Here is a 13,445-nt window from a genome sequence, read left to right as displayed (position 1 = left end):
AAACAACATCATTTCCAAATGCTACTCATCAAGTCTAATTTTAGAAGCCTATCCAGGAGACCAACAATGGTACATATCTATTGTAGGCGCCATTGGTTTTGATATAAAAATGCTGATGCAAACATTGGCTTCTCTGTGCCATTTTTGTTAATATGGAGACCATTCATAGCTCATATTTTAAAACATGGATTAAAAGTTAAAATGTTTAAAATTTTAATGCAGTTTTTCTTTCAGGTAGCACAGTATATCAAGTTTGAAATGCCTGTTTTGGACAGCTTCATCAAAAAATTGAAAGAAGAAGAAGAGAGAGAGATTTTAAAACTGCAAAGAAAGTAAGTATTACATCACCATGTAGTTTTGTTCCTGTAATGGACATAATCAAATGTATTTGCCCTATAACACTATAAAAAAATTCAACCATCAATAATCAAACAAATCACAACATGAAGCAATGCCACTACATGACAAAAATATAGTTTAATCTGTGTTTTACATGTCTCACAGATACAGTGCACTGAGGTCAATGATATTACAGAAATTGGATGGCATCTCTCAGATTACTAATCATGTATGAGAAAATGTGCAGACTGCACATTCAGATATGGAGGAATCTTTTCAGTTTTTTGGTCAACAACAGTGAGACATCTAGTGGGATAGCTAGTTATACTGTAGGTTTTTTGTTTTGGTGATGATATCAGTGCAATAACAAATGTATAAAAAATATAGGCTACTGATGTACACTACATATTGGTAGCTAATTCTCAGGCATTGACAAATGACCTAGAAAGTTATTTTATGACACGCTTATGCTCTATGTTTTTAAAAGGCAAACTGTTGTATATTTTGTAAATGTTTGTAAAACGTAGAACATACAGATTACATGCCTGATATTGTTTTTCAGTAACAATATTCTTTTTTATAAATTTTAATATAAAATTAATATATGCAGAATTGTGTTCACATGGTCTTATGTATCATCTTGGTTTTGCTAACGTAATAATGGCTATTTCTATGTCATACTGTCGTGTTCGTTTTGTACTCACATGTAGAACATCTGTATAGTAACTCATGGCACACTGAATAAATTGCAGTAGATACTGGAAAATATGTTATGTCAGTGTGATGTTATAATAATAATAAAACAAATGGGTACTCATGTCCCAACCCTACTGCAGTACATTACCACATTTTAACTCAGAGAGTCCTTTTCATTATCTCAAATCATTTTTCCAGTTTTCATATCATTGTTTTTAGTGCTTTATGAAATTGTTGTACTGTTTCCCACATATTGTTCTTTGAGTAACCCTTACATTGAGGCAGTTCCCACAAGCTATGAAAGGGAATATGTTATTGAAACTAAAACAGATTCAGTTCCTTCTGGCTTGAGTGTATGTTACACAGTGGGAGACATCCTGGGAAACAAGGAACATTACACTACTTGAGGTGTTCCCTTTTCCTGGACAAGTAGCACAAAGAGAAAAATGAAACATGTACACTTGTTGAGTCAGTCACATAATGTCACATAACTATTGTAAGATATCTCAGTTGTGTGTGTGTGTTTTTTTTTTATATTGGTTTGAAAAGCATATTTAATAGTATGATGTATTATGACAACTGAAATATAATGAAAATGTTTTTTTGTTAATGTATTATTTTTGAGAATTTCAAAGAATTGTTTTAGTAAGATTGTAACCTGTTAAGCACACATTTCTTATATATTATTTAACCTTCTGCATGAACGTGCATTAGGATGACAAAATACTAAATGTCAAATTCGTTGTAATTTATAATGCAAGCACCTAACTTAAATACACATTAATTTATGTTAAATAGCACACACATTCTATTTTGAGTGCATCCGCAGTACATTGCAGTTTTTCGACGTGTAACAACTCACGTAGTAGCCTTCTTGACTTTTGTACTTTGAACTTCCTAAGTACCACTCTCTGAGTAGACTAGCATTATAAAACCCTGAAATAAAGTGAGATCACGTAGTCTTTTGTAAGACTTGTATTCAATGAATACCTTTATTTACTGTTTGAGATTTGTAATGAGCAACTCACTGCCACTAAAACAGATGTCTACCATGAACAAAAAGACTTAAGAAATAAGGAAGACATTTAGTGTTAAAATGAAAGAAATCTGGAAGAAAGTTCTTCAAAAGATCTCATGAAGATAAAGTTTGGTTTTAAGGTAGAATAAGATATTTTTCGAGACACAGTATGAAATGCACATTTTAATGTTGCATGTTGTTCTCTCATTTCTGGTGAGTGGGAAATTGATTTTGTTACATGGAAAAATGCAAGTTCTCAGAATAAGACTTTAATTAAACATAAAGGTACAGTGTTTCTTAATTTGGTTACAGAGGATCCATAGGTGGTCTTCTGAGTCGAGCATCTTCTATGATAGGGGTTTTCTTTTGATTATTTACAGAAATTGACATAATTACTGTTTCATTCTGAAATCATGAGATTAATCATGATTATTTGATTCTATTGACAGCCGTAGTTTTTAACAGTAAGAAGTGAAAACAAATTTGTATTTAGTATCAGATACTTATTATTTCTAAGTTCATCTCTCCTTTGCAGTATAGGCTACATATTTTAAAGAATAGTTTGTATTTGTGTTGTATTTTCTTTGTCACTGTTGCATTTAGCTTGTTTACTGAGGGTTGTAAGGGTTGCAACAAATGTGGCTTGGGGTAAAAGGCCCCCAAGGGGCTTGTCCAACCTTGGACAAATAAGTAGTTTTTCCTCAAAATAAATGTGATATTTTCTAGGATATTCATAAGCTACATACATTTGCAACATTTTAAAAATGATTAAATATTATATCAGATTACCTCAAAATCGCACTTTAGACATTACACGCAATGATCTAATGGATCAGGGGGAAAAAATTGGAGTGCACAGTGACAAACGGGTGTAAACAGGCAAAAGCCCACTCCAGCACCCCGCTAGATCCGGCCCTTCCGTTCATTGACGTTTCATGGGTCAGAAACAGTTCTCGGCCTGCATGAGGGAGGAGGAGGAAGAGAGGGGAGGAGTAATCGGAGCGTGATAGCAGCAGTTCAACGTCCCGTCATCCATGACAGTCTCGGGCAGATAGAGGAAATATGGCATTACCTTCGGGTCTTGACTCTCAGATATTTATAATTGGATGCGGCATTTCGGGAATCGGTGCTGCTCAGAAATTACTAAAACACGGTTTTAGTAATGTACGCATCATAGAAGCGACTGCAAGAAGCGGTGGAAGAATACGAACAGGCAGGCTGGGTAAGACTGAAAGTAAAGTATGTAACTCGTAACTATTTTAGTCGTCCTCTGTTCGTTTATCTTAGTCCCATTCTCCCGTTATCATTTCCTGTAACAGACCATCTTGCCAACACGTTCGAATATTTAATTTGTTAATTATGAATCTTATTATCTGTATAAATCTTTATTTCTACGGTGTTTTGCACCTGCATGCCTGTTGTGGTTGTAACGGACCCTTTTCTAAGACTGTTGACGCGTTTCCGCCTTATTTAGCAGCGTGAATTTAGCAAACATTTTATATTTGCACATTTTAAGTTATTTAGTGTACATTTATAACATTATACTTTGTATTATATTACTCTGGAGTTCGTTTTAAAAACTACAGATGTGATGAGGTTTTTAATACGTCTGGTGACAGAAATGATACCTCTCCTGATTGTCGTAATTCATTGCTCTCTGTTTTTTGTTTTGCTTTATTTATAACATTTTGGAAACATAATAGTGGCGTTTTTCTTTTGATGTTGGAGCAAATGGGTGGACAAAAATTATATTTGCTGTGGTCTCATATTCACTCCCATTCAACACTATCAATATTAGCCTATTGTTAATAATATTATTGAATATTTGAAATACTCTAAACAATTTCAACACAAACAGTACAAATACAAACTAAAACAAAGAAATAAAAGGGCATCACAAAATATATAAAATGTATTTAACATAAAAACATTTTTATTATTATTTATTTATTTTGTATTTTTTTGGAACATTTATAGACTTAAAATAAATGACAAGGGCTGTTTGGAAATGAGCAAAATTTGATTTTAAATAACTTTTTCCTAATAAAGCTATTGAAGTTTACCAGAGAATATTTAGCAGAGACGGGTCACCTCTGTTAAACTGAATGGGAGAAATTGGAACACCCAATGGTCAACAGATGTAAAAAGGAAGTCCCGCCTTCAGGTAAAAGAGCCAATCACATTTTAGATACAGACATCGCCTGTCAATCAACTCGAGAACGCGCATGCGCATTAGCTATACAAGCCGGGAAAATATAGTTTTTTCAGCATAATCTGAGGTAAAGAAGCACAATATATGATACCAGTGTAGTCAGATTTTACTGCTGATATGTAATATGTTCGTTGATCGTAATCTTATCCAACCATCTTGGAGATATCGGTCTTTCCCCATTCAAGTAGATTAGAGGTGCACTGGCATGTAAAAATAGCTCCCAATGAGCGTTCCAAAGATGGCTGCCAAGTGAACTGACTTGCTAAAAAGACTTTGAGTTTACCCTGCAATCAGTGTTCCAAAACCCAGAAGTGTGAAAAGGGTCCTGTGGGTGGTGCTTAACAACAGCACTTTCAACAGAGGGTAAAATCTTTCCTTTGCAGGGGGCACGGCTGATTCTAATTCCGAAAATCATGCTCCTGACTCAATATTTCACTCTCCATTAAGTGTAACTTACTGCGTAATTTTGCATCCTTGTACAGATAAAAAAAGTGGTATTGTTAGCTCGCAAGCTTTAAAAAAAACAATATGATCAGCGCCACACTAAAAAGCATGGTCAATTTAAACTACTAGACGGCGACAAGAGACATCTTTGGCATCTTTGTATTCAAGAGAGTGTGTGTTCGTGAAACGGTGCACATCATTACCCAGCAATGTCTGCATGTTAACTTGTGCCTCACGTTTATGACATTGTATGAAATCTGAACATAATTTTTTTCGTGGAAACGCTGCACCCAAATATTATGCGACATCAGAACATTTTTCAGTAATTGAATGAACAAATTGCCAACAGTAATAAAGCCCTACTGAGTTTGTTTGTTATTAGTGTGGACATGCTCAGTAGGCTTAGGTCTAAATAGTGTTAATTAATGTGAGACATTAATGCAGGCCAATATCAAAAGATCAGAAAAATAAGAAGCCAAAATTACCCATTGTTGCCCATTGTAAAATTTTACTGTCATTTCAAAATTTGATGAAATAGTTTGTCATGTTGGTTTGCAGTATGTTAATATGTCCAGTGTGTTACTATTTGTACCAGACTGCGGACTACCAGACAATACTGTAACTATTTGTTCAAACTTCAAAAAGGTGGGGGTCGATTAATTTTATACTCAGATGACCTGTCAAAGCTCTGTAGGACTTGTGAACATTCTATACACGAGCAGTGTGTATGTAAAAATGAGGATGTGTTGATATTTATTTATAAATATATTTATAGTCATAGAGAACACTTTCCCTCAAATACTTGTTTCCCTCCCCAGATTGGATGTAGCACTTTTGAACTGTGATTTCACTGGCATTGTGTTGGCCAGCCACCCATGGATCAGGATTTCAATTGCCCTGCCTGCCTGTAGCAGTGTTTTTAAATTCTGTGAAAGGTGTCACATCTGTGTGCAGTCTTTTTGTGTATGTTTTCACTTAGTTCACCCAGGAAAAGAACAGTTTTGTGGTAAAGGAACTTGATTAAAATGGTTTCAGCAGATTATCACGTTGCCTATTTACAAAAGTTTTTCATGCTAAGAGCTGCATTGGAAAGTTGTAGATGATATACCACACAACGCTATTCCTATTGCATTAGAATTACTGACCATGACAAGGTGTTTTAATTGGATTTATTTGAGCAAGACGTTTTTAATTCATGTGATTTTGGCCTGCATTAATGTCACAATTTAGACCTAACGCCTACTGAGCATGTCCACACTAATAACAAACAAACGTTAAGGCTTTATTAATTTTGGCAGTTTGTTCACTCAATTACAGATTGATTTTATGATGTTGCATAATATTTGTGTGCAGCGTTTTGACGAGAACATGATGTTCAGATTTCATGCAATGTCAGAATCAGACAAAACTATCAGCTTGTGAACATGAGGCACATTAACATGCACACGTTGCTGGGTAATGTGCACCATTTCACTCAGAACACACTCATTTGAATACAAAGATGCTCCCATGTCTTGTCACTGTCTAGTAGCTCAAATTTATAATGCTTTGTAGTGTTACGGTGGGCATATTATTGATGGCCGAGTTTTAATCTCATGCTAACAATTCAAGCTAATAGTGCCACTTATTTTAATCTGTACAAGGATGCCAACATTACGTAGTAAGTTTCCATTTAACGGAGAGTGAAATGTCAGGAGCATTATTTTCGAAATCAACGAATTTGCGGTCAGTCTTTCACATCAGGAGTAATAAGGAAGAAGGTCACTAGTTGACATGATCACTAGGGGGGTTCTACCACAAGACACCGCTGAGTCTCACCTGCTCTATACATAGCATCCTCACACCTGGTGCTGAGTCCCCATTGGCTGATCTCCTGTGTGATTAGTGCATGGACAAGACCCAGATCGCTTGGAGGGCGCAGCTATGTTCCCTCTTAACATTGGCTTCCTGTAAATTATAGAATTGATTTTAAAATTGCTGTCTATGTGTACAAGGCTTTATCTGGTGTCGCACCGAAGTACATCAGTGACCTTTTGATTCCTTACTCTCCACAAAGAGCACTTAGGTTGTGTAATCAACTTCTCTTATCTGTCCCTCTTTGTCGCTGTATAACTAAGGGTGGTCGGGCCTTCTCCACTGCAGTTCCCAAACTTTGGAACAGCCTGCCCTTTCATGTGAGGTCTGTTCCATCACTTTATGTTATGCTAGTTTTAAATCTGTTCTTAAATCTTTTCTGTATTCTGTCTTTTGATAATTCTTAGCTTTAGTGTTTTATGTTTTAGTTATACAAACTATTCTGTTTATTGCGCTGTATTTTTTTGTTTGCCGCATGTTGTTTATTAATGTTGTCACTTCCGTATTTGCTCCTGGATTTTTTTCTTTTATATGTTTTAAATTTGACTGTACAGCACTTTGGTGCATCTCTGTTGCTTTTAAATGTGCTCTAGAAATAAATTTTGACTTGACTTGACTCTTCTACACTAACAGATTTAAACTTTTTTTCTTTTTGTTTTATGAAGGTTACATTAAAATTGACTTTCCATACCTTAAAACATTTTAAGTCAAGCGCGCACTACACAGCTTGCAGTCGGCACTCTGCATCTCACAGACTTGACTACTGAACTGATCGAAGACTGGGTGTATCAACAATGCGACCATTCTAACTTAGGCGCTGTGTACACATGGTATTAAGATGCATAACCGGCAAAGTTTAAACTCTTGTTTGATTATGCAGCGCTCAGCTGCTGTGGCACTACCAGCCCAATGTCTGAATGTGTTTGATGTGGAAAAATCTCCAAAGAGTTTGGAACCAATTACAGCTGTCTTTAGCGTCTTCCCGTTTCAAATGAATTGCCCAAACAGCATCTTTTACAATAGCGAAATTCATTAACAAACTCACACAGTTTATTCATGACAACATGTCAACAAACATTAAAAGAGTGGCTTGTGCCTGTTTTTGTGCATATATGCATCATTTGCAAAGGGTAAAAATTAGAAAAACAGCTGAAAATAATAAAGACAGCAGGTAGGCAAATGTGGGTTATGTTTTATTTTATTTTCTAATTATTTTTTGTCTCCTGCCATCCAATGCCTTGCTCTCCTCTTGCCATCTCTCATACATTTAATTGGCTGTGGCTCATGTGTCTGTCTCTCACTCGTTGGGAAAGTGTACACACCTGATGACAAGACGTGTAGATATCTAGCTGGTTTGAAATCTGTCGTAGCATCTAAAACTAGTCTCGGTATGTCGCAGGAGTGTGCACGACACATGACTGATTGTCATGAGATCTGAGTCTTCTTGTCGCAGACCAGTCGCCGACTCAAGACATTAAAGATGAGCTTGAGTTGTGTAGTGTACACTAGGCTTTACCATGCATTCATCATTTATTTTTATGTAGGCTATAGACTGTAACCATCAAATTCCTTTTATATAGACTATATTCCATCACCATCCATCAATTTTCACTGCAGAATTTTAAGAAACACAGAATTTCAGAATTTGAAATGTGGTGGGAATTTCCATACATATGCACTGTTGGACGTTAATGAACAAATTGTCAGTAAACAAATTAAACTAGTGTGAGTAACATTTTTTTAATAAGAAGTTGAAGAAGCACATGTTTGGAATGGGACAGGCCAATGACATTTGCACATTCTAAAGATAATTTTTTGTCAATATGTTTTCCTTTTTTTTTTTTAAAAAAAAAAAGGTGATAACATTGTAGAGATCGGTGCTAACTGGATCCATGGCCCATCAAAGGAGAACCCAGTGTTTCGCTTGGCATGTGACTACCAACTCCTTGACAAAGAGTCAATGTCTGAAGAAAACCAGGCGATTGACATGGGTGGACATCCACTATTTGTTCCCAACTGGTTTACCAGTTCAGGTCGGAAACTGAGGCCTGAGACGATGGCGCCAGCAGTGGAGTTTTTCATGAAATTACTGGAAAGAAGTCAGCAGTTCTATGAAAGTGGTGGAGAGCCTCTACCAAGTGTTGGAGAGTTTCTCAAGGCAGAAGCAGAACGGCTGGCTCCAGAGGAGTGGAAGGAAGACCAGGCTAACATAAAGATACGAATGGCCATGATAAACACACTGCTAAAGGTGGAGTGCTGTGTCAGTGGAACACATACAATGGATGATGTGGGCTTGGGAGCCTTTGGCATGTACAAGACACTTCCAGGACTGGACTGCACTTTCCCAGGGTGAGTGATCAGAGTGACAGAACCTTTCTGTAGATTTTGCTCAGTTATAAAATTCAAACAGAGCTTTCTAAACTCTTAAGTTTGGGAATGAAATATTTTAATGTGCTCTTCACTCAGGGGTTATGAAAGTTTAATTGATCACATGATGAAGGAACTTCCCAAGGACATAGTCTTGTACAATAAGCCAGTAAAGTGCATTCACTGGAACTACACAAAAAATGGACCAGACACTAAAGGAACGTCATTCCCTGTTACAATTGAATGTCTTGATGGAAAGACATTTGCAGCAGACCATGTCATTGTCACGGTCCCTTTGGGTAAGTGTAGTAGACCTAGCATGACTCCTACATTTAATTTGGGTAAGTGAGCATTTGCATTTAGCTCTCAGGCAGTATTTGACTGGTATCCTAAAACACGGCTTCTGTATTTGTCATCTACATAATATATTTACTTTAATGTACTTTAAGTTGCTTTTGAAAGAAAGGCAATTAGAACAATAAAAGAAGCCACTGAAAACGTTTTGTTTGTCAGAGGTTTTTATTGTATTTACAGACTTGATGGATTTAGCTTTTTATTATTTTCATCATAAATTCATAATGCTGCTTTAATTACATAATTGCTTTCTGCAAGGCCTGCAACTCATTTGATTTGCTGTTCCATCAAAGGATACCTGAAGAAGCACCAGGACACTTTTCTGAGCCCTTCTCTTCCACAGCACAAACTGCACTCCATTCAGAGAATGGGCTTTGGGACCAACAACAAGATCTTTCTGGAGTTTGAGCAGCCTTTCTGGGAGGAAGACTGTGAATTGATCTACCTTGTATGGGAGGATGAGACCGATCTTGCAGATGTTGTTTCTGATGTAAAGATGTCCTGGATTAGAAAGTTGTTTGGGTTCACTGTGCTGAAGCCCGCTGAGAGGCAAGCACAATCCAAGATCATGTTTCAGTACTGCATTTATAATATCACATATATATATAAAAGCCTTCATAAATATGAGATATCTTTCTACTTTTCTAATGTTACACAGATTTGGAAACGTCCTCTGTGGTTGGATAGCGGGGCATGAATCTGAATACATGGAAACTCTTTCTGAATTTGAAGTGCTGCAAAGTGTCACACAGCTCCTTCGCAAATTTACAGGTAACATGTACTCTGTAAGTACTGGATGAGGCTGTTTACAGCTTAATGGTACATCATTTAATGATACATATCTATACTATATTGAATGGACAGGACCTGCGATAACACAAGTCTCATTACATTGTCTGAAGGTTCCACTGGAGCAATCAAAATATGCAGAATATAGAATATTACCAGTAGCCCAATAACTAATAAAAGCTTTTCATGTTCTTCATAACAATTTTTAGGAAATCCAACTATTGCACCAAGAAAGCTCCTGAGGTCGCAGTGGTTCCATAATCCTTATTCCTTTGGATCTTACACCTATGTGGCCAAAGGTTGCTCAGGATATGACATAGATAACCTTGCTAAACCCCTACCTTTGAAAGACTCAAATGCTAAGGTACAACTCCTCTCATTTCTCAATGTTTTTATCTAGCAGCCACACTTATTTCTTGTAATAGCAAATATGGGTATATGAATAACAATTTTAATTCATTTATTTATTGCAGCCTTTGCAGGTGTTATTTGCAGGAGAGGCCACACACAGGTCTTTCTTCTCTACAGTGCATGGAGCATTGTTAACTGGCTGGAGAGAAGCAGAGCGTCTTGTATCTCTCTACACTCCTGCATCAGGGTCACTTTCATCTAAGCTGTGAAAATGGCTGTGATGTTCTAAAAATAAGAGCTGAAAAGCTTGACGCCAGTGATAATTACACTATGTAACACAGTTTTTGTTCCTGGGTAGTAAGTGTTATTTCCTAATTGCTTATGCCTCAAAAGTATAGAAAATGGCTATTATTCCCCACAAACTTGCTTTTGTGACCAGGACAGTGATATTTTGAAATTTACCTATTTCCATTGAGAAAACAGGTGAATGTGTGTCTTTTTGTTCAAATAAAGTCAGAAAAACAACATATGAATCTAAATTAACATGTAGTTATACTAAAGTAATACAAAAATGACAATAAAAGATTTAGGAGTAGTATTTCGAGATTTACGATTATACTGTAAATCACTTTCACGAATCAGCCCACAAATGTACTCATCATCCTTCAAGGCATCCAGCAAGTTCTTGATGCTGTTGTAATCCTCTTTGAGGTGCACCGAGTCAGCCAGGGGAAGAGACGGGTACTTGTTACCATTATGGAGCAGCATGGCTTTGAGGCTCCTGGATGAGCTGTCATTGAAGAGGCGCCACTCATTCTGGTTACAGGCGATTCCGATTGCCTCGAACAGACTGACACATTGTGGCAGAAGCAGAGCCAATCTTGATGGGTGAAGAAGCTGGAAAAAAGGTTGGTGACGCTTCCTCTGATCTGCGACTTGCACACTTTCATCCAACAAGTTCCACTGCTTGAGCCTAGACGTCAAAAGCTCGGCGTTGGACTTGGTGAGACAAAGTTCTCGAATCAACTCGTTGAGGTCTTTTTGGTTAGGGTAGTATGGGTTTCTCTCTTCAGCTCCACCTCTGAAATTGTCATCTGGATCTACAACGTCTTCCTCGCTCTCTGACTTGCTGCTCTCTTCTAAAGACAGCTGCTCTCTCTCCTGAGGAGTGGGTACGGGACGATGGATGAAGGAAGGTCCGGATACGTGGTAGCAGGTGCATTCTTGCCAGCCCGACGTTTGGAAGGGTCCACCATGCAGAAGTAGCAGTTGCTTGAGTGGTCCGTGGGTTCCCGCAAAATTCTTGGGATAGCGAGCTTCATGACTCTCTTTCCCCTCTGCACCATCCAACAAAAAACATTTATTTCACCCATGACTAATGTGTAAGACATTTTTCATATATGATATATTTTTTCAATAACATTGAAAATTGTAAAACATTTTAAAATTAAAAACTTTTACAATTTTAAAAATTAACACATTTTATAATAAAATTCCGAGCAACAATTATCCATCTTACCTTACAGAGTTTTGTTGCAGTGCTCGCAGGTGAAATGAGGTGCCCAGGGTTTGTCTTGATCCCCAACAGGCATGCCGAAATATGCCTTGTAGGCCTCACACATCTTAGCAGATGCTTCCACGGAGTACTTTTTCACACTTGTCTTGATAAATTGGCCACAAACATAGCAAAATGTGTCTGCCGGATGCTTGCAGCCTCTTGATGCCATCTCAGAAAATGTATCCACTTAGGCAGCTGGAACTATACTGAACTGGTGGGCTTAAGGCCCCTGTATTTATACTACTATTTATATTACTTGAAAGTTCTAGAAGTTACTCCAAGTTTACTCAGCACTGAATCTATCTGGAATGTTCTGGAAAATAGGTAAATTTCAAAATATCACTGTCCTGGTCACGGAGGCAAAGTTTGTGGGGAGTAATAGCCATTTTCTATACTTTTGAGGCATAAGCAATTGGGAAGTAATACTTACTACCCAGGAACCAAAAAAAAAAAAAAAAAGAATTTGTTACATGGTGTTATTAGATCCAATGGGTTTTGTGCCTAAAAAAATAAATAAAAAGGAAAATCTGAATGTAATGACTGTAAATTACTTAAGGCCTCATGATTGTGTTGCATGCAAAATGTGTAGGCCTACCATGCCATCCACTTTCATGTCAACTCATTCAAAAAAAAAAAAAAATTAATTAGGTATATCAGAATTTCAGTGTTTGACTAAATGCCTACACTTTGCACAGATGTTAATTGTTTTGTGATCTGTAAATAAATTTTATTAAACATATTTTCTTACAATATGTTGTATAATCTGTTGGATTGTTGGTATAAACTAACAAGTGTTCTAAATGAATCAGAGTTTTTCAGTTTGACAAGACTAAAGCATGAAATATATGTAAATTTTTACAATAGAATGGACATATGTTCACAGGGTTATGCATATGTAATTTACTGTAGTCATTTAAAGGTGCCCTTAGTAATATTTTTCCTCAATAAAAAAGTTTTACTCCTAAAGATGTCAATTGTAATTTTGAAAATTTTAAAAAACCATGAACACTCACATGAGATAAAGACTCCAGTCATTTCAGTTGCCTTCTAAAAGCTGTTTTATTCTAAATAAAGAGGGGGTTGCCATGTTAGGATCACATGCCCAGCTGAATAGAGTGTGACAGTCTGGTTCCTGGATTATTATTTTTTTTTTCCATTAGAGAATTTATTATTAATGATTACTTGAAAACATTTAAAGACAGAGCTACCATGAGCTCTGAGGTTGTTAATCAGTGGTATGTACTTTGGCTGAACCCATCAGTCTGCGCTATTTCAACTTCATCTTTTATTTATTTTTATTTATTTTTTTACATTGTGTTTAATAGCGGAATTCCTGGTGAGGAACTACGCTACCTATAATCCAGCAATGAACAATCCACCAATCAGAGAATCGTAGTAAATGGAACGCGAAAAGAGCTCTGCAGCAACTGCCCACTTCTACACTATGAATGATGCAATTGAGT

The 13,445-nt window shown here is 36.7% G+C and overlaps 2 protein-coding genes across 8 annotated transcripts in view; both read left to right on the top strand.

Moving 5' to 3' along the window:
- LOC127414293 (ras association domain-containing protein 4-like) overlaps window positions 1-1,169 on the top strand; it is a 37,825-nt gene extending 36,656 nt beyond the window's left edge. For 4 of the 5 annotated variants that reach the window (XM_051652231.1, XM_051652234.1, XM_051652233.1 and 1 more), the window contains 2 exons: window positions 223-332; window positions 505-1,169. In XM_051652231.1, the coding sequence (XP_051508191.1) occupies window positions 223-332; window positions 505-574 (180 nt within the window). In that variant the 3' untranslated portion in view covers window positions 575-1,169. The remainder of the gene's footprint in view (window positions 1-222; window positions 333-504) is intronic. The other variant, XM_051652232.1, reaches the window with a different exon arrangement.
- Window positions 1,170-3,063: 1,894 nt separating this feature from the next.
- On the top strand, window positions 3,064-12,732 carry paox (polyamine oxidase). Of its 3 annotated transcripts, none has more exons than XM_051652226.1 (8): window positions 3,064-3,275; window positions 6,827-6,883; window positions 8,420-8,912; window positions 9,030-9,229; window positions 9,578-9,833; window positions 9,943-10,055; window positions 10,283-10,437; window positions 10,547-12,732. In XM_051652226.1, exons 1-8 carry the CDS (start codon window positions 3,116-3,118, stop codon window positions 10,691-10,693), a joined length of 1,581 nt encoding a protein of 526 aa, XP_051508186.1. In that variant the 5' UTR covers window positions 3,064-3,115; the 3' UTR covers window positions 10,694-12,732. The 3 variants fall into 3 exon arrangements, with proteins under 3 accessions (XP_051508186.1, XP_051508187.1, XP_051508188.1); XM_051652228.1 differs by having other exon boundaries at window positions 3,222-3,275; window positions 6,827-6,888; XM_051652227.1 differs by lacking the exon at window positions 6,827-6,883.
- The last annotated feature ends 713 nt before the right edge of the window (window positions 12,733-13,445 follow it).

This window comes from Myxocyprinus asiaticus, chromosome 23 (genome assembly GCF_019703515.2).
Source record: "Myxocyprinus asiaticus isolate MX2 ecotype Aquarium Trade chromosome 23, UBuf_Myxa_2, whole genome shotgun sequence".
NCBI lineage: Eukaryota > Metazoa > Chordata > Actinopteri > Cypriniformes > Catostomidae > Myxocyprinus > Myxocyprinus asiaticus.
This window is presented reverse-complemented; position numbering and strand designations above follow the sequence as displayed.

Coding starts and splice junctions, on each gene's coding strand:
- paox (XM_051652226.1), top strand. CDS start 3,116: ATGGCATTACCTTCGGGTCTTGACTCTCAGATATTTATAATTGGATGC. Junction 6,884..8,419: donor GGAACAGCCTGCCCTTTCAT/GTGAGGTCTGTT, acceptor AAAAAAAAAAAG/GTGATAACATTGTAGAGATC. Junction 9,834..9,942: donor GTGCTGAAGCCCGCTGAGAG/GCAAGCACAATC, acceptor AATGTTACACAG/ATTTGGAAACGTCCTCTGTG.